Raw genomic sequence first — 27,991 nt, 5'->3', positions numbered from 1 at the left:
ACAGTTTGTCTTTGTACGTTGTCAAGTCGAGTTCTTTTGCTACCGCAAAAAAAAAGAAGAAGAGCAAAAGAAAGACTGCGAATAATCAATTGGAATACGGGCATAAAAAATCAAGTGGAAAACCAAAAGTGGCCAAATGAAAAAAGGACTTTTGTAGATTGTTATAAATAAAAATTATTGAAATAAACATTTATTAACAAAACAAATAGAGAGCAAGAGAAGTGCAACAACATTAAACATGAAAATATTTATAGTAAGTGTTGTTTTTAATTAAAAAAATATATTAAAAAAAAAACTATTTAAAAAAACGGAAAATAAAAAATAAACATTTGAAAAAAATGTGTAATCACCTTTCAATTGGATTACGGTGGACAATTTCATACATGAAATGTAAAAACCGAAAGGATATTTTATTGGAATGATTTCAAAGAGCAATATGAGTTTTAATATGTGACCTTTTTTTATTGTGTATGTGTCTTAAGTCTTTTGTTTCGAATCGGTCCTATTTTATTCGAATTTCGTTTATGGACTTGCAATTTATGAAAACTGCAATAAAAATCGAACTAACTTATTTTCAATCTAAATGTGCAGTGTAATAATTCAAAGGATATTTTTTTGAAATCTTAACAAATATAATGTCTTGCATAGAGGACTACATCTGAAAGTTTTGATGACAATTAAAACATAAGTGTGTTGGAACTTTTGAAAACATTCTAAAATGAGCTCTTAATGAAGAACTAAGATAAGTTATAACAATATTCTTTGAAATATGAGGAAATATCGACGTACCCACAAATGAATTTCGAAAGCATTTCAGTTGGTCCAATTACAAAAAAAAAAATTTCCATGGTCCGAGAGGACCAATGCATAGAACATAACTTTATGGAATTCAGAATAGATTGACAAATGTTTGGCATTTTCTATTCCCAGAAATAAAATCCTTGACAAAAATCGGTTGGAAATATGGCCAAGACTATCGAAATATCTAAGATTATATAAGGGCAATACCAAAACGTGAACCTATATTGGTAATTATATACAATAACTCAAAATACCAAAAGTTGGAAAAATAAAATGAAATAATGAATAAAAAACCTAAAAAATACTTGAAATCGGGATTTACCCATTTTTAGCCAATTATTCTGAAAGTTATCCAAATTCCTCTATAAATTGTTGAAACTCTTTGTTAAATGTTATAAAATATATCTTATTTTGTCAAGGCTATATAAGACTTTAAAAATTTGGCGCGAAACTTAATTAGGATTTTAATTTCTTTTACATCCATTTGGAATTTTCCACAATTCAGACTGGTTATTAAACAGTGAAATTATAAGAAATTTTCAGCAAATTCGGAAAAAGTGTTTTATTTGTGAAAAATAAAGAATTTCTGCTATTTTTGACTTAATTTGGAAACGTGTTAAATTGGCAGTAAAAAACACAAGCACTTGTAATATATAGATTTCGAATTTAATTTTCATAAAACCTATAAGACCCAGATATGTAGTTTATTTTCATTATAGTAACATTTTGTGTAGAATATATCTTCTTTTACTTTTTTATGTATTGGAACTAGATATTTGATGAAGAATATTATTGTCTTAAACATTATCCTTCTGAAATGATGGTTTGCGGTAGAATTTTACATAAGCTCACATAGAGTATGACTTTAACCCTAAAATGTGTTTTTTTAAGTTTGCCATCCCTCAAGGTATATATTCTTCATCAGCGTAAAATTCTAATCTACTTAGCGATCTCTGTCTTTCTGTCTGTTTAAATCAAGCTATTTTTTAAACAAATTGAGGTAGAAGGCTAAAATTTTACACAACATGCGTATTTTGTCAGTAGGTAATTTAAGATCGGAAATGGATCATGTCGGATCACGGTTTCTTATAGCCCCATAAAATCGAAGGGATTAAAAATCGATATTTAGAGTTTGTAATGATTCTACCTCCTGTAGAGGATCATTGCGTTCACGTTTTGCGGTAGCCCCCCATGTTTCGGTACTTTTCGATTCGATTCGGTATTCTGATGATTTTAGCCACATATTCAAGGGGATCGTTTAAAATTCGGTATGTAGAATTTGTAGTGGGTTGGTTCTAACTTTTTTATGCTGATTGCGTTGACGAATATTTAATTTAAATTTGGAGATACAGATGGGCCTTTTGCTTTTTGGAGATGATCGCAAATAGTTACGGTCGGATCAAAAACAGAAAAAAAAATCCTGATCACACAATTGAAGCCAATCGACACGCCTGAGAAGAAAGTGAAGAATGGGGAGGAATTGTAGCATTTTGGATGACCATTGGATTATATTTAGCTGTAAAATGGAATTCAACAACTAACAGCATGACGTAGTGCGTAAATAGTGGGCAAATGTCCAAGGTCAAAATATCTGGGCAGTGCTCCGTGACATAATTTTAAAAGCGAAATCTTCCAAAATGGATTTGGATAAAAAGGGTTTCTAACATGTTGTAGTGTTGTAGGGTATCACATGGTCGGCCCCGCACGACTATATTCTTTGCTTAATTGTTTATTGGCATATTTTTAAACGATTTTATCCTTTTCTTGTAAGATACGATTCTGAATTGATGAAAATTGTGAAAATCACTCCAACGGGTCTTGACTTATAAGCAGAATAACTAACTAAATAACTAAATCTCGCTCATATATAAATTGTACTTATTTGCTATATATCCGATTTATTGGCTATCAGCACCACTTCAATTGTCAGAATTGACCTTTAAATGTATTTGTGATTTCTCTGGGATTAAAAAATTCGCGGTTTAGTGAAAATTTTCGTTTTTTATATAAATATTATGGTTTGTTAATCCCCAACCCCATTTTCAATTTCGTGAGGATCGGGCCATAATTGCGACCTGTAGCTTGATTACAAATTAACATGGACAGACGGATATAACATAGTGTTGTGGGTTATAAGAATTTATAAATTTTTCAAAAATATATAGGGTAAGTGTGTCTAAGTTCGGCATGTCCCAGTAGTCGGCACTTTTTATTTTTAAGAAAAATAAATGAAACTATTATAACTAAATGTATTTTGTTTACTTCAAATATATTGTCAGCTATATTTGTGTACAATTTCTATTAAAAACGCGAATATCCTAAAAGTGCCGACTACTGGTACACTTACCCTATTTATTTTACCAAAATTTGCATTATTAAAGGATATTTTTTTAAAAGCCTTCTGACCAAAAATCGGGGTGTTATTAAACATTTTTTGAAAGACCACCTAGGCCAAACATCCTGGAACAATTATGAAGTATCTTCTTCTTAAGGATCTTCTTGACCAATATTAAACAATTTTGTAGAAAACTAGCTCAATTCTTTGATATAACCGAATATGCCTTACGCCATGTTGTATAAGAATAGTAATTTTTAAGGTTTCAGCCACATTTCCCACCAATCATTCTGGTGTATAAATAAGAAATACATTTTTCACTTGAATTAATTTTTTTTTTTTTTTTTTTTTTTTTGTGAGAGTCGTCATCTTCCGAAGTACTATTTTGGGTCACCAGCATAATAGTACATTACCATAATGGGCAAGCGTGACTCGTAGAACTTCGTCTTTAGAATTTTTACGTTATAGTAATTTCATTATTTTTCATAAAAATATTTCCCGTTGATAAATAACGTTGGGAGTTTTAATTTAAAGATTATTCAATAGAAATCTTATCATTGACATAACCAGAAACAAGCTTCAATATATTTTGAATTTTACTCTCATAGAAATATATTTTCTCCCCAGGCAATGTGGTATGGATACATTAATTACTTATTGATCTCGCTGCGAAACGGTGACTTTTAAGGTCTTCCTTAATCTATATCTATAAAAGAGGAAAATGTTTGTACGTTTGTTTGTTTGTTTGTTTGTTTGTAATTTATGGACTCGAAAACTGCTGAATAGATTTTTCTGAAAATTTCCATATATACTGCAACATCGCCTGAAAGTAACATAGGCTATATAAATTTTTGAATTTCCACTTGGAACTGGAGATATAGCATCAGAATCGGAGGTACCTCCCAAAAATTTAGATTTTATATGCACATATCTATTGATCGGTTAAAGATACAGTCTCCAAATTTGGAATGTGTAACGGAATTTGGAACAAAAATAAGTTTGCTAAATTATATTGTAATCGGTTCAGATTTGGATATAGCTCCCATATATATTTTCGACCGGTTTCGTTCATTTGATGCCTCAAACACAATATGAATGTTCGATTCCAATGAAATTTGGAATATGTGACGGGATTTGATCCGAAAATAAATTTGTCAAATTATATTGAAATCGGTTCAGATTTGGATATAGCTCCCATATATATTTTCGGCCGATTTCAAGCATTTGATGCACCAAACACGCTATGTATCCCCAATTTCAATGAAATTTGAAACGTGTGATAGATTTTATCTAAAAAAAATTATTTCCCAAATTATATTGAAATCGGTTCAGATTTGGATATAGCTCCCATATACATTTTCGGCCGATTTCATGTGATTGGTGGACCAAACACGACATGTATTTCCAATTGTAATGAAATTTAAAATAAGTAACGGAATCGGGAGCAAAAATGAATTTTTCAAATTATATTGAAATCGGTTCAGATTTGGATATAGCTCCCATATATATTTTCGACCGATTTCATGTATTTGATGCACCAAACACGCTATGTATCTCTAATTTCAATGAAATTTGAAATGTGTAGCGGAAATTAAAACAAATATACATTTGTCAAATTATATTAAAATCGGTTCAGATTTGGATATAGCTCTCATATATATTTTCGACCGATTTCAAGTATTTTATGCACCATACACGATATGTATGTTCGATTTCCAAGAATTTTGGAATATGTAACGGGATTTTGATTAGAAAATAAATTAGTCAAATTATATTAAAATCGGTTCAGATTTGGATATAGCTCCCATATATATTATCCGCCGATTTCACATATTTGATGCACATTTGACAAATTATATTCAAATACGCTCAGATGTGATTATAGCTCCCATATATATACTCAGCCGATTTCACATATTTGATGCACCCAAAGCGAGAGAGACAAAATCTGGCATCAGAAAAAATTGCCAAATTATATTGAAATCAGTTGAGGCCGATTTCATACATATTATCATATTGGGATATGATTTTAATAAGAACCATTGACCCACAACGCCTTAGGCTAACACTAAAAAACAACTCAACAATTTATTTGAAATACGCTTATTACGGCGAAGTATGTTGCTATCTCGAATTCCCTAATTGCAATAGAAATGCCACTCAACTTCAAAAGATTGCAGTTTACTGCACGCTTGGTATTTGCTATGAAATAAATAAATCAAAAGGACAAACCCTTCGTGTATGCATGTCATGTTACTGCTTTTGTAATGATTTTGTTTATTAACGCATTAAATTAGTGCAATATTTTTTTTAATTTTTAAATTTGTTTTTCTTTATCCAACATATATTCGTAAATAAAATTTTGAATGCATATAAAATCAAAAGGGGTAGCGAAGCGCACCGGGTTCAGCTAGTATTATATATTATTTATGAAAAGAAAGAATATGTCGAGGTCGTTAGGTCAAATATCATCAAAACTAAAGTTTCATCGTCGAACTATCAAATAAGAAGTTCACATAATGATTTCAACGTACTTCGTGATGAACCCTATTTCAATACTTAGACTCAATTAGATCTACAAAAATACTTCTTGATTACAGTCCTCAATATCTATTAACAATAACTCTCTAATTAATAACTTGTTAATGAATGAAATTCGAGAATGAATGAAATAAATTCAATTTATTAGCAAAAATCAATTAATCTTGCCAATTTCTTCTTGCTTTTTTTTCTTATTAATTTATCAAATGAAAGAAAGCCTCCCGGGCATAAAAGAAATTTAATCATATTTTTATGCCTAGTATTGTTTAAAATAAATGAATGGCCCTCGGCAAGTATTTTTTTTTTTTTTTAAATATCGATTTACATTTTTCGAAGAACCCAAAAAAAAATGGGTGGTGCTTCCGCTACTTGAGTAAAAAAAAAACAAATCTGGTTCACGTGTTCGAACAAAAACGTCACTGTTTTCATAACTAAATAACCATTTAAGGTGTGTGTGTGAGTACCTGTTTGTTTAGAGAAATCATTAGATAAACAAAATTGAAAAGAAGAAAAAACACCCAACTGAACGGCTTCTTGACTGCATCAATGTCTGTCTTAAAAGAAAAATACTTGAAACTCATTTTTTCTCTCCCCGAAATAAAAACAAAAAAAAAAACAAAAACAACAGAAGAAAGTGTCATTCACTTGATTTTGTCAAACATGTCTTGTGGTTGTTTGTTTGACCTAAATATTCCCACATTCAGAATAATTCATAAATTACATGGCTTGGCATGGTAGACAGAAGAATATCAGAATCAGCCGCACCACCAGCAGCAGAAGCATCATCTTTGGTATCGGCTTTGTCATCATTATCATATGGCGGCATAACTTGATTTTTTTTTCTTCTTTTCATTACCTCTCTCTCTATTTAAAATTAAATGAGGTGACTTTATTCATTTCTTTCTTTCTTTTTATAGAATATTATTCCATAGCATGGGATTTTTGTGATTTCTTTGGAGGTTAAGATGTTATCTAATGAATAATAAAAGATAGATTCAATGGCATAGAGGTAGCTGTCAACAAGTAATAAAATGAGATGACAGCAGATGTTTTTTTAACATTTTTGTAATCAATTGGATGAGAAAGGCTTTACATTTCTATTCTTTGATAGAGAGAAAAGTCTGAACGGCTTTTGCCAACGATAAATCTCAAAGGCAGCATTCGATGTTGACCACACTTGGAATACCTTTACCATACTTATAGCAAGTACTGAGATGGGCAATATTGGAAAATTCTTTCTAGTACCTTCCTGACAAATAATCAACATTTTGAACAATAAGATTTCTCGTAAAATGAAACAAGTTAAGAAGTATCAGTCGGTTTTGCTGACAGATGTTCAATTATTTTAATATATTTTGACTTCTGTTAAGATTATTCAAATTGTTGACCCTCTATGGAGTAGGTTCCCAAGGAAGGGCCAATATTGCCCATTTCGTATCGGACCTAAGTAATATGATATAAATACTGCGACGAGCCAGGTTTGGACTATATCGACTACTTCCTTCTCTATATATGAGATATATGATAATTTTTAGAAAATTTTAAAATATACGTGAAGTGCCCCATATAGAGTCGACCGTCATACTTCATTTAATAAAAAATTCTATATTCATATCAGGAGAAATATCTAGATACAGAAAGTTATAAAGAATCGCAGACTTGTTTCGCAAGCTACGACAAATTAAAGCATTGAAAATTGTGACCCCTGGGTGAGGTACCAGGTATATACAGGGTGAGATTAAAAAAAACTGCAACAAAGTTAAACGCCATAATTTTTTCATTTTTTTAAATTTTATTGAATGAAAGCAATAATGTGGGAAATAGCATCAAACTTTAGAATAAGTTTAGATTTATTCGAATTGGACACCTTTGGCACGAATTATGGTCTTCAAACGGCAAATGAAAACACCGTAACACGCGGCCCGAATGTTGCTCTGCGGTATATTGACCCATTCCCGGCGAAGCGCTTGCATGAGGTGATCGACACTTTGGTATTTTTTAGTCCCAACCTTGCTTTCCAAAATACTCCAGACACAATAGTCCAACGGATTGGTATCCGGAGATTTTGGTGGTCATTGTACGCTGGAAATGAAGTGCGGAGCCTCATTTTGTAACCATTCTTGGGTGGCGCGTGCTAAGTGCGATGTCAAAGGTCTGCGGCCAAAATGTTTGCGTGCCCAAGGCTTTAATACACCCTCCAGAATATTTTCGCGATAATAATCGGCATTTATTCTGATGCTAAGGTCGATTAATACGAGCGACCATCGGCTATTATGGCGGCCCACACCATCACCATGGCCGTCGCTTGAGTTCTGGTGGCCAACCGAAGGTACACATTTACAGCTGACCTCTTTGACAAGAACAACACGATCATTTTGTTTGTTTACAAACTGCTGGACAACGGCGCTGCTTTCGGTCAAATGGCTTCTTGACTTTTCGAATTATTTCTGCTGATGTTGCTGATTTCTTCCGGAGTGCTCTAACGATGGCCACTGGTAGTTTTCCAGCCAAATATAAAGAAATCACACTATCACGCCTAGATTCCACCAAGAATAACTTTTTATCTGAAAAATTCTCACCAAAATACTTTTGTACGCTTGTAAACAATATAATGAGCTATCACTGGAATAATTTTAAGATCTGTCGGACGAGTGGCTTAGAAATAACAGCAGTCTGAAGTTGGTTGCTATTTTGGTTGTTTAGCTTCTTCAAAATCTTGAACTTTATGTGGGGAAGGTACCAGAACGTACGGTTCGATATCTACTATCTTTATAACAGATTTTGTGTTGATGGAAATATTGAGATGTACCAAATCTGAATGGAATCGAATGTTCATTTCGAGTTTTATGAGCTTCATGGATATTCAAAATTTTGACCCTTTGTGGGGGAATTACCAGAAGGAGTGGTCCAATATATTCCATCTTCACAGAAGATCTATGAAATTTGAAGAGACGCAAATGCTCATATCGGATTTTATAATTTTTTGGTTGTTCAAAACTTTGACCCTTTGTGGGGGATACCAGACGGAATGCTCCGATCTCAACCATCTTTATAGCAGATCTTGTGTTGATAGAAATATTGAGATGTGACAAGTCTGAATGGAATTCGATGTCAATTTCGGGTCTTATGAGCCTCATGGATATTGTTGACCCTTTGTGGGGGAGGTACCAGAAGGAGTGGACCGATATATCCCATGTTCACAGAAGATCTTGTGTTAGTAGAAATAATGGGATTTGTGAAATATGAAGCGAAGCGGATGCTTATTTTGAATTTTATAATCGTTTTTCTCACCTGACCTAGTACTGATGCAAATATTAGGATTTTCAAAGTTGGGGCAAAATCGGATAATCATTTCTCTTTCTGTGCAGAAAAATATTTTGTCTTGAAAATGTTTACCTTTTGTTAGAAATTTTACCAGAAAGAGTGGATCGATATTGCCCATCTGCGAATTCGATCTAAGTTTGATAATAATATTACGATGTACCAAGTTTGAACCAAATCGTATAATTCCGTCGAGAGTTAACGTCGAGAGTTAACGTAACGGACATCGCTACGGCATCCAAAGATATCTAGGGTCTAAAATCGATATTTCGATGAGGCACGTTTTGGCCGTATCAAATTATATATACCCTCTCAACCCATATGGCTGAGGGTGTAAACCATGATGGACCACCTCCCAATACTTTGGGGTATATTTCAGCAAGTGTGAAAATCGGCCCAATCCTTCTGGATACAGTTTCATCCCCTCACTCAAGTTCTTTTGGTACCTCCCTCAATAAAGTCAAACATTTCTACAAACAATATATTTGTATATACCTTAAACATTTAGCCTTCTCTGCATGGTGAAAATATGCCAAGGATTTGATATTATTCATTTCCCAAAATATTTTTCCTGGTACTGAATTATAATTGCTCTTACTTGTAAAACTTATTTGAAGCAAACAAACCTCCAACAACAACGTCAACAAAACTTTCATAACATTGCAAAAAAACCACCGGAGTTCTTAAGAAATCCGCAAACATTTGGGCGTTAAGACACAAATAAGTTCAATAACCCCAATTAGAATTTGGTTAAGACGATGACAACAAGAAAACAAGATCACAAAGTAATGTGACTTTTCGCTACGGAATAAGTCAACGAAAACTATCAGCCTTTCGCTATCGAATGACAAATCAATATTTTTAAAGTATTAGAAATGATACTTACGCAATTGAAATAAATGAACGTGAAACAATAATTAAACAGAAGGGTCTCATAATAGGATTATGGGGAAAAGTGAATTAATAATAGATAGAGGTTCTATTTTATATAAATCAGTATCATTGCATTACCTTACCTTAATGCCAAGCCATTGTTTTGGAAATATATAAATTTTCATATAAACAGAAGTTCTTAAGTTTGACCACATTGTGTTCTAGTCATTTATGAAGTTTGTGTCTTAAGTCTTTTGTTTTAGTTGTTTATATATCTCATTTCCATAATTGATTCTTGTGCACACATTTTTCACAGCATCTATATTTGATTTATCTTTCACATTTCTAAACACCATTTATGTTAATAATAATTATTAACTTTATATTTAAATAAAATATGTTAATAGCAAAATTTCTCTCACACCCACCCAGTTTTGTAGTATTTCTCCAGTGGTGCCATTTCTCCATTAATTTTATACAAATGACCACCCATCTCGAAATTGGTAAGCACGAGAGTTCAGAGACCTCTGAACCTTATGAATTTCAAATAACTTTGATTAACAGCGAAGAAAATCAGCATTACTGTTATCAAGTTTCTCAAAACATTGGCTTTGTTGAGGAAGTGAAACGTTTGCATTTAAAAGATTCGACGATTGGGTGACATTAACAAAAAGTAGACACAAAATACTGTACAAAGTTACAAAAATTCGTTATGATCATTATAAAGCTTAGATTTGTCAAAAAAGAGGGTCACTATATAATTTTTAAATTTGACTATTTAAAAGTGTTCTATAATTCTACTGAATTTGAAAGCATATATAGGTATTGATTACTTGAAGGAAATTTCTACTGTGAGGAAACGGTTTTTTTTTTTTTCATTTCAAGGTTAAGCTGATATCATTCTGGGAGAATATCCCAAATAGAAAACAAGGGAACTGATGAGGATTGGTGGCTCTTTCCGAAACCTAGGCATTCCCTGCCTTACCCCCTGGTAAACATTACCATCGTTCTCCACTAATAAACAAACGTTGTTTTTATAAAAACAACAATAAAGGGATAAAGCCTGACCATTTTGCAACAACAATTTGATTTTCCTAAAAAAAAACGATTCCCAAATTGTATATTTTCGTTCATATATAAAGCTTTTGATCACTAAATGTAAAAACTGAACTGAGTCTGAATGGAACTCAATGGAATTATACAAAAATTAAACACCACATGCAATAAAAAAACGCCCTTACCCAATCCTTACCAACAAGTAAAAATGTAGCCGAATGTAGCCATTATATTAGGGTCTATGCGACGACGTGGATCTGCATACGCAACTTTTGTCATAAGTCATTACAATATTCAAATGCGAAACTTGAAAAAAAATCGGTGAAAAATGTAGCCAAAATCATCAAAATACCGAATATAAACAGACAATTTATGGCATAGGCTGTAGTATACATTACGAACTTCAAATACCAAATTTGAATCGTTTCAGGTGAATATAATATCATCAAAATACCGAAAATAGGGTGTTAGATGACCCATTTGCAATACTAAAAGTACTGCAAACATAATATACATTAAAGTAAAACTTTTTATAATTAAGGATATGTGCAAAAATCAATAATGGTCTACTTCGTTTGATAACTTCCCCACAAAGGGGGTCGAAATTCTGAACAATAAGAACTTATATAAAATGCGAAATGTTTACCCGATTCTCTGCAAACTCTGCTAATTTAAATAGTACTGTCAGCAATATATCTAGAGCGAAGATGTGATATATCGGTCCAATCATTACCTGACCTAGTACTGACGCAAATATTAGGATTTGCAAAGTTGGAGCAAAATCGGATAATCCTTTCTCTTTCTGTGCAAGAAAATATTTTTTTCTTACCAGAAGGAGTGGACCGATATATTCCATCTTAGCACCAAACCTTGGGTAAATATAAATATTGGGATGTGTGAAATTTGAAGACAATCGAACTCTTACATCACATTTTATTAGAGTTGTAATTATTCAAAATTTTGACCATTTGTGGGGGAGGTACTTGATGGAGTGGACCAATATAGTCCATTTTGGCGCCTGACCTAGTATTAACGCAAATATTAGGATTTGCAAAGTTGGAGCAAAATCGGATAATCTATTCTCTTTCTGTGCAAAAAATATATTTTTTGCAAATTTCGACCTCTTGTGGGGGATGTACCAGAACGAGTGGACTAATATATTCCATCTTAACACTAGACCTTGGGTTAATATAAATATTGGGATGTGTGAAATTTGAAGATAATTGGACTCTTACATCACATTTTATGAGAGTTGTAGTTATTCAAAATTTTGAACATTTGTGGGTGAGGTACCAGAAGGAGTGGACCGATATTGTCAATTTTCCCACCAGATCTAGCACTGATGCAAATATTAGGATTTGCAAAGTTGGAGCAAAATCAGGTTATCCTTTCTTTTCTGTGCAAAAAATTTATTTTTTGAAAATTTCGACCTCTTGTGGGGGAGGTACCAGAAACAGTGGACCGATATTGCCCATCTCCGAGCTCGATCTAAGTTTGAGAAAAATATTACGATGTACCAAGTTTGGACCAAATCGGATACTCCCTTCGAGAGTTATCGTGCGCACCACACAGACAGACAGACGGACGGACGGACATCGCTAGATCGACTTCAAATGTTCTGTTTGCTATATATCGTGGTGCAGAATTTAATACCTTCTAGAACTTCTAGTAAAATTTTATAAAAATTTATCTCAAAATTCAAGACATATCCGTTTGTTCTTTGGGTTCCCTGTATCGAGACGTGTGGTGTGCACAAATCTATTGAATCCATACGATTTTTCACTTGCCATTTTAAAATAACTCTTATGAGTCACTTTCAATTATATTTCTCACGAAGCAACGAACCTCAAATTTTACGTTCCTCCAATACGTCTGAGAATGCGGAAGATTCCCTATATGTCAATCATTTCTTTCTTCAAAATTACCAAAATCGTCCATATTACATAAGCCAGAAGAATGTTTGACCATGAAATGAAAAAATCTTTCATTTATTATTGCCTTAATTAATTTTGGCAACAACACATAATCCCCTATGCTTATTAATGGAAATTAAAAATACTATTTATGGTCAATAACTCATTACATACCTCCATAAGGGCTTTCAATTCAATCCACCACCACCAGCAAGGTGTAGAACATGCGTAAGAAATTCTGACGTCGCTGTAAACGAATATAGCCAGCCGGTATTCACTTTTAACGTTTCGCACACAATTAATCATCGATGATATTCAGTAAAAATGTGATTAATTAATTAAATATTATTACCACGTTTAGTTAATGCATGCAGGGCACGCGTAAAATATTAAACAGAATAAGAAAAAAATATTTTCGAGTAGAAATTCCATTCATTTTCATTTTGACAGGATATGGGGGTTCAATGAACGAAAGTAGAATTGAATCAATTATTGAAAGTTGATTTATTTGTTATTGTATTTATTGATCTATCAAAGAAAATTGAAAAAATACCGGCTTGTTGGGAGGGGAGATCATGTGAGAGATTGAAATTTGCGATTAAATATTTCAGAAAATGTTTGTAATAAAAAAACGCTGCCACTACCTTCCTGAATATTTTTTATAAGTAATTTACATTTAAGCAGGAAAAAACATGATCCAAATAGGCATTTGCTAGTGTAGAGATGATAAATGAAAACAACCTAATTGTTGATTCGATTCTGATTTTTATTCAAAACAAGCTAAAAAGTATTAGTATACCTCGGCCAATGTTTGATTGTTTAAATATATTTTGACTTCTAATGTTATTATTCATTGTTGACCCTCCTACTCCAAGGTTCCGAAGGAATAGGTCAATAATGTTCATTTCGTATCGGACCAAAATAAATATGATATAAATATTGCGACGTGCCAAGTTTGGACTATATTGGTTTCTTCATTCCCTTTATATGACATATGTGATAATTTTTAGAAAATGTTAAAATGTGCCTGAGGTACCAGATATAGTCATCCGAAGTATCCCATTTTTATACTTCAGATAAAATTATTGGTATAGGCAAAATTACAAGAACATTGAACATTTATATCCAATTTTATGCGAAATCATAAAATCCATATTCATCTCACGTTTCTGGTTGAGAGAAAAATTTAGAGATAGCAAGTTGTAAAGAATCGCTGACTTGTTTCGCAAGTTATGGCAGATAAAAGTATTGAAAATTGTGACCCTTGGTGGGTAAGCAGATCTTGCGTTAGCGAAAATATTTGGATATGTGAAGAGAGTTAAAAGCTTATTTCGCATTCTTTAGTCGTTTTGTTTTTCAAAATCTTAAAACCAGAGTGGGGGAGGTATCAGATGAAATGGTCCGATCTCTACCATCTTTAGATCTTAATTTGATGGAAATAATTAGATTTGCCAAGTTTGAATGGAATAGGATGTTAATTTCGCGTTTTATGAGGATATTATTCATATTCAAGATTTTGACACTTTGGGGGGAGGTGCCAGAAGGAGTAGACCGATATATACCATCTTTACAGCAGATCTTGTGTTAGTGTAAATAATGGGATGTGTGAAATATGAAGAGAACCGGTAGCTTATTTTAGATTTTATGATTATATGGCTTATTCAAAACATTGACCCTTTATGTGGGAGGTATCAGAAGGAATAGTCCGATCTCTACCATATTTATAACAAATATTGCGGTGACTAGTGATATATTTGACCCTTTCAAAATGTTGACCCTTTTTGGTTGAGTTATCAGGAGGAGTGGACCGATATATTGTTCACACCAGTCCTTGGGTTAATAAAAATATTTGGATGTGTGTACAGGGTGAGATAAAAAACTGTAACAAAGTCAAACGCCATATTTTTTACATTTTTCTAATTTTATTGAATGAAAGCAAAAAATGTCGGAAATAGCATCAAATTTTAGAATAAGTTTAGATTTGTACGAATTGGTCACCTTTGGCACGAATTATGGCCTTTAAACGGCTAATGAAACCGTCACACGCTGCCCGAATGTTGCTCTGCGGTATTTTGTCCAATTCCCGGCGAAGCGCTTGCTTGAGGTGATCGACACTTTGATATTTTTTAGTGCCAACCTTGCTTTCCAAAATACTCCAGACACAATAGTCCAATGGGTTGCTATCCGCGGGTTTTTGGTGGCCATTGTGCGCTGGAAATGAAGCGAGGAAAATCATTTTTAACCATTCTTGGGTGGCGCGTGCTTTGGTCTGCGGCCAAAATGTTTGCGTGCCCAAGGCTTTAATGATGCAACGGTCGATTGATACGAGCGGAGAGCGACCATCGGCTGTTATGGCAGCCCACACAATCGCCATAGCCGGCTCTTGAGTTCTAGTGGCCAACCGAAGGTGCACATTTTCAGCTGACCTCTTTGGCAAGTAAACACGGTAATTTTGGTTGTTTACAAACTGCTGGACAACGAATATTTTCTCATCGGAGAAAGCCAAATTCGGCAGTTTACCACTTCGGCCAAGCGAAGCAACTCTTTAACTCTTTTGAGTCTATTTTCTCTCTTTTGCGGAGTAAGTTCTAGCACTTTTTGGAATTTTAATGGCTTTACCCCGAGCTCATTTTTATAATATTTGCCGAATGGAATATTCCGATATGTTCAGCTCACGAGCCATTTATCGGTTACTGCGCCGCGGGGCGCAGCGATCAAGTCGCTTCTTTACTCTTCGAACCATTTCTGCTGATCTTGCTGTTTTCTTCCGTCCACTTCCATGACTTCGGGCTACGCTACCAGTGTCACGGTAACGAGCATTGGTACGAGACACAAAAGATCTATTCACATTTAAATGCTGGAGTGCTCTAACGATAGCCACTTGTTGTTTCCAGCCAAATATAAAGAAATCGAATAACTTTTTTTCTGGAAAATTCTCACCAAAATGCTTTTGTACTCCTGTAAATAATATAATAAGCTGTCACTGGAATAATTTTAACAGCTGTCGGACGAGAGGCTTTAAGATGACAGCAGTCTAAAATTGGTTGCAGTTTTTTCATCTTACCCTGTAATTTGAAGATAATCGGACTCTTACATCACATTTTATAAGAGTTATAATTATTCAAAATTTTGACCCTTTGTGGGGGAGATACTTGGTGGAGTTTTTTCGCACCTATCCTAGCACTGATGAGAATATTAGGACTTTCAAAGTTGGAGCAAAATCAGATCGTCCATTCGCTTTCTCTGCATTAAAGTATTTTCTTTGAAAAAGTTGACATTTTGTGTGGGAGTTACCAAAAGGAGTAGACCGATTTTGCCCATCTCTGACTCGATCTAATGTTGATAATAATATTACAAAGTATCATGTTTGAATCAAATCGTATACTCCCTTTGAGAGTTATTGTGCGTACCAGCCAGCCAGACAGATGGACGGACGGATATCGCTACATCGACTCCGAATATCCTGAAACCAAATTGATCCAAACAGACCTAGGGTCTAAAACAGTTATTTGGGTGTGTCATGTTTTGGCCGTATCTAATGACATATACCCTCTCCAGATATATGGCTAAGGGTATAAAAAGGTGTAGGGAAATACATACGTATTTTCTTTCTGGGTTAACTGTAACGTAAACAGTGAAAAAAGCCTACGTTTTTTAAATAAAAAAAAATATTTTATTCCAAAAAAATTAACAAAAAATAACTTTGTTTTCAAACCTCATAAAAAGAATATTTATGACATATGATCAATAAAAATTGCCATATATGAAAATATTTCAATCAAATAAACCATAATCTTTTGTTTAACAAGAAATATATGGGACACTAGTGCCATAAAAATGTGACACATTTACAATCCATTAATCCTCGCACAAAACATGCCACACCATAGAAATTTTCAACACTCTTTTGTATTAACGATTTTTTTATCACATAAAACTCCCATTTCTGTTCTGGCTAAAGATTATCAATCCGGGATTAAAGCAGCAGCAAGCAACAGCACCCAATTCTGGAGACATATTTACATGTCAATATTTATCCATAAAAAATTGTAAAGAATAGCTGTCGTTGTTTTAAGACTAGTCTTTGACAATGGCAAAGTCAAATCCGTGAGGGTATTTTATTATTTATTTCTTGGTTTTTATCTTAAAACCGAACATAACAAGGTGAAAAAGAAAAAAAATGACACCAAACGCACACACACTCACACACAGAGGCAAACAAACTGGGTAATACTTGACCGCATTTCTAGAAAGCTGCGTCACAATCAAATTTCATTTCATCCAACCAAAAAAGCCGGGAGCGAGTGTGTGCCAACATTCACAACGAACGCCAATCGCAGAGCTGTGGAATACCCATAAAAACGTGTTGTCTCCGAAATTCTTAATGATTTTTGTTTCTTCTTCGGTATTTTTATTGTTGTTGTTCTTTTGCTGTTTTTTGTGGTGTAGAAATTTTCATTTCATTCATTTGCATTTTTTCGAAAACAAAATGCTGCACAGTGATATTGGAAGAGATAAATGTGGTAGAAACATATCGAAAATGTATCCAAAGAAATTGAGAATAATGCGGAGCCATGTGTGGTAGAGTGGAGCCATAAAATAATTTTGTAAGCTATCCACCATACATGGTATGTAGGGTATAAAAATTTGGTCATTTCGTTTGTAACTGATCGAAATATTCATTGGAGACCCAAAGTATATATATTCTTGATCGGCGTAAAATTCTAAATCGATTTAGCCATGTCCTTCCGTCTGTCGAATCAAGCTAGAGCCCAAAAGGCATGAGATAGGAAGCTAAGATTTTGCATATAGTTTTATCTCTTGTATGAAGGCAGGTCAAGTTCTATACTACATCGGTCAACGTTTTTGTATAGATCCCATATAATAATTGTATCTTCACATATTCGGAATTTTGATGATTTTAGCCTGAGTTTCAAGCGGAATCGATTATAATTCGTTATTTAGAGTTCAAAACGAGCTCCACCTCCTGTGGCAGAGTATTATTTATATAGGTCCAGGATTTCCCCATGTAACGGTACCTCCAACATTCAGTTTTTTATGATTTTAGCCTCAGTGTCTAAGGGAATGGTTTAAACTTGGGTATTCACAGTTCATAATATGATCTACTCCATAAAGAACATTGTGGGAGAACATTGTCTTATAGGTCCAGGTTATAGCCCCCTTAAAACGGTACCAACAGATATTCAATATTCTTATGATTTTAGCCATATTTTCAAACGGAAGTATTTCGAATTTTGTGTTTGTTATTCCCAAAGCTACCAGCCTCTGTAGTAGAAAATTTTCCAGTATTTGGTATTAGCAACATTCTCTAAAAAAATTACTTAACATTCGATATTTGGATTCCGTTAAGAGATTAACTCGTTTAGCGGGATATTTTCTATACAGCTCAACGTTTTTTCTATAGGCCCAATCTTCCCGATATTCGGTATTTTAATTATTTTAGAGACAGTTTTTATAGAATTATTGGACATTTAGATTTGTATGTTTCTAATCACAAAAGTGACGTCTACCCCTCTAGAATTTTGGCATTTTCAGATATATATATATACCCTACAACACTATGTGTTGGGGGTATTAAATGTTTGAAAGGGCCAAAAATTATGTAACACCTCGAAATATTGGTTTCCCACATACGAAAGTATATATGGATCTTCCTGTCTCACCGAACTAAGTCCGTCCTTCTGTCCATGTTAATTTGAAATCACGCTACAGGTCCCAATTATGGTCCGATTCCCACGAAATTTTGCATGGAGGTGGGGTTATGGTCAGAACAGAAGCCTATTGCTTTTGGAGATGATCGCATAATATTTGAAATGGACCAAAAACTGAAAAATTTCCAGAATTTGCAATTATAAGTCAATCGACGCGAAAGCTAGCATGGGGCTAGAGCTCAGGGCTGGGCAGAAGCCTTCCAATTTGGATGGTCATCGGGCAATATTTAGTGGGTGAAATAGACCATAACATTTGTGTTAAATAAAAGTCATATTTCCCATTAAACTGCGAATATGTTTAATCCCGGCGAACAATAGAGCTTACGATCTTGTCACTTGGGTAAGAAAAAGTTTTTTTTTTCATTGGAGTTATTTTTAAAATAACTTCTGGGGAGAATATCCCAGAAAAAAACAATGGAACTGATTAGGATTTGTGGCTCTTTCCGAAACCTAGGTATTCTCTGCCTTATCCCCTATAAACATTAACATCGTTTCTCCACTAATAAACAAACTTTGTTTTTGTAAAAACAACAATAAAGGGATTAAGCCTGAGCATTTTGCAATAACAAAAATATATATATATTCTTGATCAGCGTAAAATTCTTAGTCGATTTAGAGATGTCCGTCTGTGAGTCTGTCCGTCTGAATGTTGTAATCACGCTATCTTTTGACCGAATTGAGATAGAAGGCTAAAATTTTCACACATGTTTATTTTGCCAGTAGGCATGTTAAGTTCGTAAATGGGTCATGTAGGCCCACGTTTCCATATAGTCCCATATAACGGTACCCCCCGATATTCGGTATTTTGATGATTTTAGCGACATTATTCACCGGAGTAGTTTCAAATTACATATTTAGAGTTGGTAATGGGAACTACAGTCTGTGACAGAAAATTTTCTATGCAGGTTCAGGTCTTCGTATGGGCCCCATATATCAATACCTCCCGATATTCGGTATTTTGATGCTTTTAGCGTCATTATTCACCGGAGTAGTCTCAAATTTGGTATTTGAAGTTCGTAATGGGAACTACAGTCTGTGACAGAAAATTGTCTATGCAGGTTCATGTCTTCGTATAGGCCCCATATATCAGTACCTCCCGATATTCGGTATTTTGATGATTTTAGCAATATTATTTACCGGAATTGTTTCGAATTTGGTATTTAAAGTTCGAAATGGATTCTACAGCCTAAGACAGAAAATTGTCTGTTCATGTCCACGTCTTCGTATAGCCCCTATATAACGGTACCTCCCGATATTCGGTATTTTGACGATTTTATGTTCAATACTCACGGGAATTGTTTCAAATTTGGTATTTGAAGTTCGTAATGGATACTACAGCCTATAACAGAAAATTGTCTATACAGATCCAGGTCTTTGTATAGCTCCGATATAACGGTACCTCCCTATATACGGTATTTTGATGATTTCAGCTACATTGTTCACCGTTTATTTCAAGATTCGAATTTGAAAACAATTATGACAAACAATGCCTATGTAGGTCCACGTCGTATAGACCTCAATATAACGTTTATATTTGGTAACAGATTTTTTAAGGATTTTATTTTTGAAAATTGCCAAATTCGTTCCAAATGGTGAAGTGTATTCAAATTCTGCCCGACCGAACTTACTGCTTTTAAACTTGTTATTATTTTAGCAGTATTTTTCAACGGATTTTTTTTTTGTTTTTTTGAAATTTAAAAATTCCTTCCAAATGTTGGAGGGTGTTCAAAGTGAGGCTCGGCCAAACTTACTGCGTTTTTAATTATTTTATTTTTAATTTAGGATTATATTTAATGTAAGGAATTAAGTAAGCACGTGGTTTTAAATATAATCGACTTTTGAGTATTAAATGGTACTAAATTTAGTTCCATGGTAAATGGGGATATATATTTGGAATCAGGAATGTCCGCTTCACACGAACGGACATCACTAATTCGAAAATGTGAAGTGGTCATGAATACATAATTTATATGGTCTGTGAGAATAGGGTCTCATGGAATAAAAATGTCGGAATCATTCCATACAAACATGCTGCTATTTTTTGCAATCCTTCTTTTTACAAGAGATTGACAGGCAACAAATCCGAATCATTTTTTGGATCATAGAAGCATGGAACTATTATCAAACATTTTTTATACCCTCCACCTTGGAAAGGTGGACCCCATAAAGTATATATATTCATAATCAGCATTAAATTCTAAGTCGATTTTACGATGTCCGTTTGTCTGACCATCTGTCTGTCTGTCACGATACAGCCCACATTATTTGACGTAGATCTCCAAAATTTGGCAGAACGATTTGTATTGTATTTATGATGGTTGGTATTGAAAATGAGATTTATCGGTCAACGTTTTGGAATAGTCCCCATATAACAGTACCTCCCGACATTCGGTATTTTGATAATTTTCACCACATTTTTTCACGGATTTTTCTAAAAATTGTAGGTCATAATGGGTTCTATCTCGTGTGGTGAAACATTGTATGGATAGGTCCACATTTTGGTACCTCCCGATATTCGATACTTTGAACATTTTCTAAAAATTGGTATTTGTTGTTCAAAATGGGTTCTAGCCCGGTGGCAGAACATTGAATAAAATTGCCTATAAAGGTCCCCGTTTTGGTATGGCCCCATACCAAATGATAAATGTTACTGCATTATGCAAACGATCTTACTGGAATATGAAGTTTAAGTTCGACCCGGGCGAACTTAATGTTTTTTTACTTCTTATCGTTTATGAAAATATTATTACATTCCCTCAAAACCACTGTACAATTTCAAATGAGGTGTGATTTGGCCAATGGCTATAAGAAATCTGTTACAGAATATTAATTAAGCTGACAAACGAGAACTTGAACTTTCATTTTAACTTGGGCTATATGTGGGCCAAACGATTTCGTTTCATAATTACATATTTACTTCGGCTGATCTTGGCAAGCAAACACAGCAAAGTGAGGCACTGCACAAAGATAATAATTGTTGATCTCCAAAAAAGTGTTTTTTGTTTATTTTCTTCCTAACTTTTTAACAACCAAAATTTAAAGCCATAAACCGGAGACTGCTAATTGCCGCAGGAGCTGAAAAAAATATTTCGTTAAAAATTAAACATTTGTCTCATGGCAGCATTTAATGTTTCAAGTTAACGACAAGATTTTTACTTTCATTAGATATGTACGTTAAGAATCATGTATGTGTTATTGTTGTGGTTTTGTGTCTAAGAGCATTTTTTTTTGTTGTAAAGAAAGTTTTTCTAATTTCGTTTTCATTTTGTGTCTTCGTCTTTTTTCAGTTAACACTATTTTGTGGTTTAGTGGGATATGGCGCCTCGAAACCTTTGGAATCCACCAATACCAATGATGCCACCGATGCTTTGATTGAGTAAGTCTTGTTTTTGTTGTATTTTATTTCTAGTTACATATTTTGTTGTGCATTTATCATTTGTCAGATAGATATCTCCTCTATCTATCATCACCACCAGTATCATCATCGCCACCGCCACCAAGCTTTAAGCATAGCTTTTTGACTAATTTTCAATGGTAATCATTTAGTGTTTGTTTTTTGATGTTTTGTTAAATCATTAATTTCTTTCTTTCTTTCTTCATACGTATCTTTCCACCTTTCTTTCTTTCTGTCTGTCTGTCTGCCTGTCACTTTTACTATCTATTTTCTGTTTCTAGATTATTACATATTGAGATAAGAAACTGCATGTTTGTCATATGTCCGTGTATGTGTGTGCATTTTAATTCACTAAAGAGAAATCCATGACTCACTGTCAATATGTCGCATGCATTCATAATTAGCTGAAATTGTTATCTTATTTATTAATTTCATTTATTTCACCGAAAAAATAAAATAAAATAGAAGTTCGAGTTGTATTATGAATTATTGGAATTATGCATATTTTTGTCGGATTATTCCATAAATGTTGCTATAGGGATTGGGAGAGAGTATATCAGGTTGATAACAATATTGTTCATTATGGGGAAAGTGCAATTCCCTGGTTTACCTGGGTTAACTAGGCCATTCGAAGATATGCACAACGCAGATTATTTCTCAGATGGAAGATTTGTAGATTTTCTAACAATATTTAGAAATTATCTTATAAAGACCTGCAGTGTTTTTCATAGGAAAGATACAGATATTCTTTCATAAAAATATTGTAATATGAAGAAAATCTTTATAGATCCTCTCACAGAAGAGTGGCATCTATTTTTGTAGAAGATTGATATATTTTCTCACTGAAGATCTGGAGAACTTCTCATAGAAGATCCTATCCTTCTCGTAAAAGATATGTAGATATTTTACAGAAGATCTGTAAATCTGCTCAAAGATGTTCTAAAAATCTTCTATCAGAATATTCCCAGATCTTTTCATATAAGTACTGTGGATCTTCTCTTAGAAATTCTGCAGATCTTATCATATAAGACTCGTAGATCTTCTCACAGAAGATACATGGATTTCCTCCTAGAAGAATTGCATATCTTCTCAGAGAAGATCACAGAAGATGGGTCGATCTCCTCTCATATGTGTAGATCTCTCTTAGAAGATCTGCAGATATCATCACAAGAGATCTGTAGATCTTCTCTCAGAAGATCTTTAGGTCTTCTCGTAGACGTTCTCATAGAAGATCTGTAAATCTACCCATAGAAGATATTTAGATCTTCTCACTGTGGAGATGTAGATCTTCCTATAGAAGAACTGCAGATCTTCTCTTAAAAGATCTATCGATCTTTTCATAGAAGGTATATCGATCTTTTCATATAAGACCTGTCAATCTTCTCTTAGAAGATCTATCGATCTTCTCTTAGAAGCACTATCGATCTTCTCTTAGAAGACCTATCGATCTTCTCTTAGAAGACCTATCGATCTTCTCTTAGAAGATCTATCGATCTTCTCATAAAAGATCTGTAGATATTTTCTTTGAAGATATGTACCCCTTCTCACTGAAGATCTGTAGATCTTCTCAAAGAAGATCTGTAAATGTTCCCAAATAAGATCTGTAGAACTTCTCGCTGAAGATCTGTAGATCTTCTCAAAAAAGATACGTATATCTCCTCATTGAAGATCTGTAGATCGTCTCATTGAAGAACTGTAGGTCGTCTCATTGAAGATCTGTATATCTTTTCATTGAAGATCTGTAGACCTTCTCGTAGATGGTATGTAGTTCTTCTCGTAGAAGATATGTAGATCCTCTTATAGAAGATCTGTAGATCTTGGCATACAAGATCTGTAGATCTCCGAAAAGAAGATCTATATATATTCCCAAAATAGATCTGTAGATCTTCCCAAAAAAGACCTATAGATCTTCCCAAAGAAGATCTGTAGATCTTCCAAAGAAGATTTGTAGATCTTCCTAAAGAAGATTTGTAGATCTTCTCTAAGAAGATGTTTAGATCTTCTCTCGGAACATCTCTAGATCTGCTCTCAGAAGATCTCTAGATCTTCTTTTAGAAGATCTGTGGATCTTCTCATAATAGATCTGTAGATCTTCTCTCGGAACATCTCTAGATCTGCTCTCAGAAGATCTCTAGATCTCTTCTCTTGGAAGATCTCAATATCTTCTCTTAGAAGATCTTTAGATCTTCTCTTAGAAGATCTTCAGATCTTCTCTTAGAAGATCTTTAGATCTTCTCTTAGAAGATCTCTAGATCTTCACTTAGAAGATCTCTAGATCTTCTCTTAGAAGATCTCTAAATCTTCTCATAGAAGATCTCTTGATCTTCTCTTAGAAGATCTCTAGATCTTCTTTTAGAAGATCTCTAGATCTTCTCGTGGAAGATCTCTAGATCTTCTCTTGGAAGATCTCTAGATCTAGATAGAAAAGAGAGAGAGAGAGGGAAGAGAAAATCTGCGCTCTTTATATATCCAAAGACTTTTTTAAGGAAGATCTGTAGATCGTCTCTCGAGAGATCTGCCGATCTTTTCAATCTCCTCCCATAATATCTGTAGCTCCTCTCTCAGAAGATCTGTAGATTCTCTCATAGAAAATCAGTGGATCTTCTCTTAAGAGATATTCTTTTAAAAATCTGTAGATAGATAAGAAGGCCTTTTTATCTTCTCTAAGATAATTCCTCCAAGATGGTGTAAATATTGCAGTACATCTTCTCACCGAAGGCCTGTAGATCTTTTTATAGGTCTCCGACATAAGGCTTTTGAGAAAGTGTTTTTAAGGTTATTTTACATTTCCAGGAACCCTCAAATACCGGAAAAAAAGATGTTAGATTTTGAAAAAGGAGCAAATGTTTATATAATTGATAGAAAGCTTTAAAGTTTTTTGGTATATCATATAAGACCACCAATTCAATTTAATATAAGAACCAAAATTTAAAACCCCCCTCCAAAATCAAGCCAAAGCCTAAAACAAAAACTTCACTTCAACATTTCGTTTGCAGAATTGAAAAGCAACGACTGATAAAATTCCCCGAAGAATTGGATGATTTGCGGCGTGTGGGCGGCCAGAACGCCAGCAAAACGGATGAGGCTATGAGGATTTTGGAAGAAATCGAAAAAATCAATCAGGCTCTGGGCTATGTGAAGAAGTCGGATCATGCCCGCACACCGGCCATTTTGGATTCCTCTCAATATCTATTTCCCAATACTGGCTATCAACCGTTTCATGCCCAAAATCCTCAAATAACCGGAAGTCATGGTGAGACATTGCTGTTGCCCTCCATAAGAGCGGTAAAATTCGAACACAAGGCAAGTGAATACAATAAGCCGCCGGTAAGGAAAACAACTCCCAAGTCCAAAGTCGAGATTACAAAAGCCAATTTAACGAGGGTCGTAGAAAATGCCACCGCCAAACCAACAACTAAACCCTTGACCAAACCGAATAAATTGTATTTCCATCCGCATCGCGTGGAGGTGCCCACACCCCAGACGCCCGATGAAAAGAAGCAGCTGCCCACCCATTTCGTGATTCCCGTACGTCTGTACAAAAACAACAAACAACAATATGTAGAGAAACACAATCCGCAGGAATATAAAATCAAGGGTTACAAAATCGTCGGTGACATTGATCATTTCTATGGAAAAACGAAGGTGCCCTCCGCACAGACCCAAAAAGTAAAATCCTCTCCAAAATATCATTTGTTGTTTTTGCCTCAAGAAATTATGGCCAAGAATACGGCCAATAGCATTGAAGCCATGGATGCTGCATCGAATTCCAATGAAACTACATCGAGGGAGGAAAAATTGGCAAATCGTCCATTTAAATTGCAGACCAATACCCAGGCCACGAGTAGTGGCAACTTTGTGAACTCCTCCAGTTCGGCGACGATTATAAGAAAGCGTATTAAGCCAATTAAGGGTGAGGGTCAGACAGTGTTGTCGGTGACATCGGCATCAGTAATTAAAGTTACCCCGGCACCAGGAACAGTACAACATGGCCAACAACAACAGCAGCATCAGCAACAATCACAGCACCAACAACAACCACAACAACAATTGCAACAGACACAAATTGCCCAACCACCAAAACAGCAGCAGCAACAACAACAATACCAGAAACCCCGTCCCAATAATCAACCTCTCCCCGTGGGAACCCCCGCCTATTTGGCTAACCAACAGCCCACAGCTCCCACCGGCAGTGCTGACAATGGCCAAGGGGTATCGAATAATGGCAACACACACAACCAAAATTCCATGAAAAATAGACCCGCCTTTGTCAATCCCCTCCTGGGACTGCAATCCAATATCCAAAACAACATCAACAACATTAACAACGCCACCTCGAATGCCATTAAGACCGCCTTCCAGAACATATTCCGCTTCCCACTCAGACCAGATGCCAATAAGCCACAACAAGCGGCCACCGATTTTCCATTGCTGCAGAGCACTGCCTTACAGCTGCCAGTGCCCAGTCAACAGGATCAGCAGCAACAACAATTTTACTACACATTAGTGCCTGCCCCCGCCGTCAATGGTAGGCCGCCCGTTTTCATTGCCCAACCCACGTATCAAAGTGATCATCTGGACTCCGATTACAAATGGGATGATGAAAATGTCAGCACAGATTCGGATAACTCAGAAGACAAGGATTCAGCCACCTCCTCAGAAGAACCAGTGGAGGAGAAATTCCTAGGACACACACCCATCAAACACATGCAAGAGACCCAAAAGGAGGCTCTCAAGCAGGGTGGCATCATCATACAAAAATTGAAGGTACGTAAAGGTGGTATTGCCATTGCTGGCCCGGGGGGTGTTGCCACTGCCGGTAGCGGAGGCACAGCCATTGTGGGTCCCGGTGGCTATGCCCTCACCCATCCACGTAGCCTGACCATTGCTGGACCTGGAACAAAAGTTATTGCCATACCAGCCAATGTCGATTTGAAAGATGCCCTCAAACGTACAAACATCAAGACGAAAATGATACCGCGTGAAGGACGTATTGTGGCCACTGGGCCCACGGTCTACTATGCTCCCGGTACCATAGATGGTGTGGAAATCGATTAGACATAGCCATTGAAATTGTTGAAGAACTTAGCTGAAATTCTTTTTTTAATTTAAATGCATCTATGCTATAAATGTACTGTTAGCTGTAGGTTTATCTGTTTACACATATAGTATTATTTAAGTTATTTTAATTTAAACAAATTATTATTATTATTTATACATTACATAATTACCATGAGAATGAAGAAAAAATTTCATTTCGTTTTGGAAATCGAAAAATTGAGGGTGTGTTTGAATGTTGTAAGTGCCGAAAAAGGGAAGTGAATTTTTCAAAGGTTTTACCCAGATGCAAGGAAATTTTATTGTGCTTAATGAAGAAAAGGCAATCATTTCACGTATAACTGCTATTTTGTCACTTAACTGTCATAGAACTGGCTGTTAAGGGTAAAAATTATTTTCAATTTTCTCTTAAAACTATTGTCCACAAGGTTGTATCATAATGGTTGTATCTAAATGGAGAAAAGGCTATCATTACTTATAACTGCCATTTTTCACTTAACTGTCAGGGCTGTTATTGACAAAATTTTGATTTTAATTTTTCTCTTAAAGCATTTGTGTTTTCATTTTTCATAAAATATTTTAGCGACTCTCTCTTAAAACAGTAATTGATACTTTTTGCACTTACCTGCAACAACATTAATTTTTAAGGGATAATAACTATTTCATGTGACTAAAGCTTTTAGTACTCCTATAAAACAGTAATTTGTCACTTTTCACTTACCTGCCACAAAATTTATTTTTAAAGGACAATAATTATTTCAATTTTTCTCTTTGATTACTCAACTTTTCGTGCGAATAAAGTATTTGATTTTAATTTTTTAATTTTGACTTAACCGACACATCCGATTTACAACACGTTTTGTGGCGCCCAACGCGAAATTAGTGCCTAATGAAAAATATATTGTTACTTGTGTAAGTTTAGTTTTTATACCCCACCGTGCTATGGAGGGTATATTTAGTTTGGCAC

The 27,991-nt window shown here is 34.7% G+C and overlaps 1 protein-coding gene across 1 annotated transcript; it reads left to right on the top strand.

Moving 5' to 3' along the window:
- Positions 1–27,275, top strand: LOC101901614 (uncharacterized). The gene is made up of 3 exons (XM_020039899.2): positions 1–253; positions 21,860–21,948; positions 24,963–27,275. The coding sequence occupies exons 1-3, from the start codon at positions 239–241 to the stop codon at positions 27,022–27,024; spliced, it is 2,166 nt and encodes a 721-aa protein (XP_019895458.1). The 5' UTR covers positions 1–238; the 3' UTR covers positions 27,025–27,275.
- Positions 27,276–27,991: the final 716 nt, after the last annotated feature.

Source organism: Musca domestica, unplaced genomic scaffold, assembly GCF_030504385.1.
Source record: "Musca domestica strain aabys unplaced genomic scaffold, Musca_domestica.polishedcontigs.V.1.1 273, whole genome shotgun sequence".
NCBI lineage: Eukaryota > Metazoa > Arthropoda > Insecta > Diptera > Muscidae > Musca > Musca domestica.
Note: the sequence above shows the minus strand (reverse complement) of the source record. Positions and strands in the feature narration are given on the sequence as shown.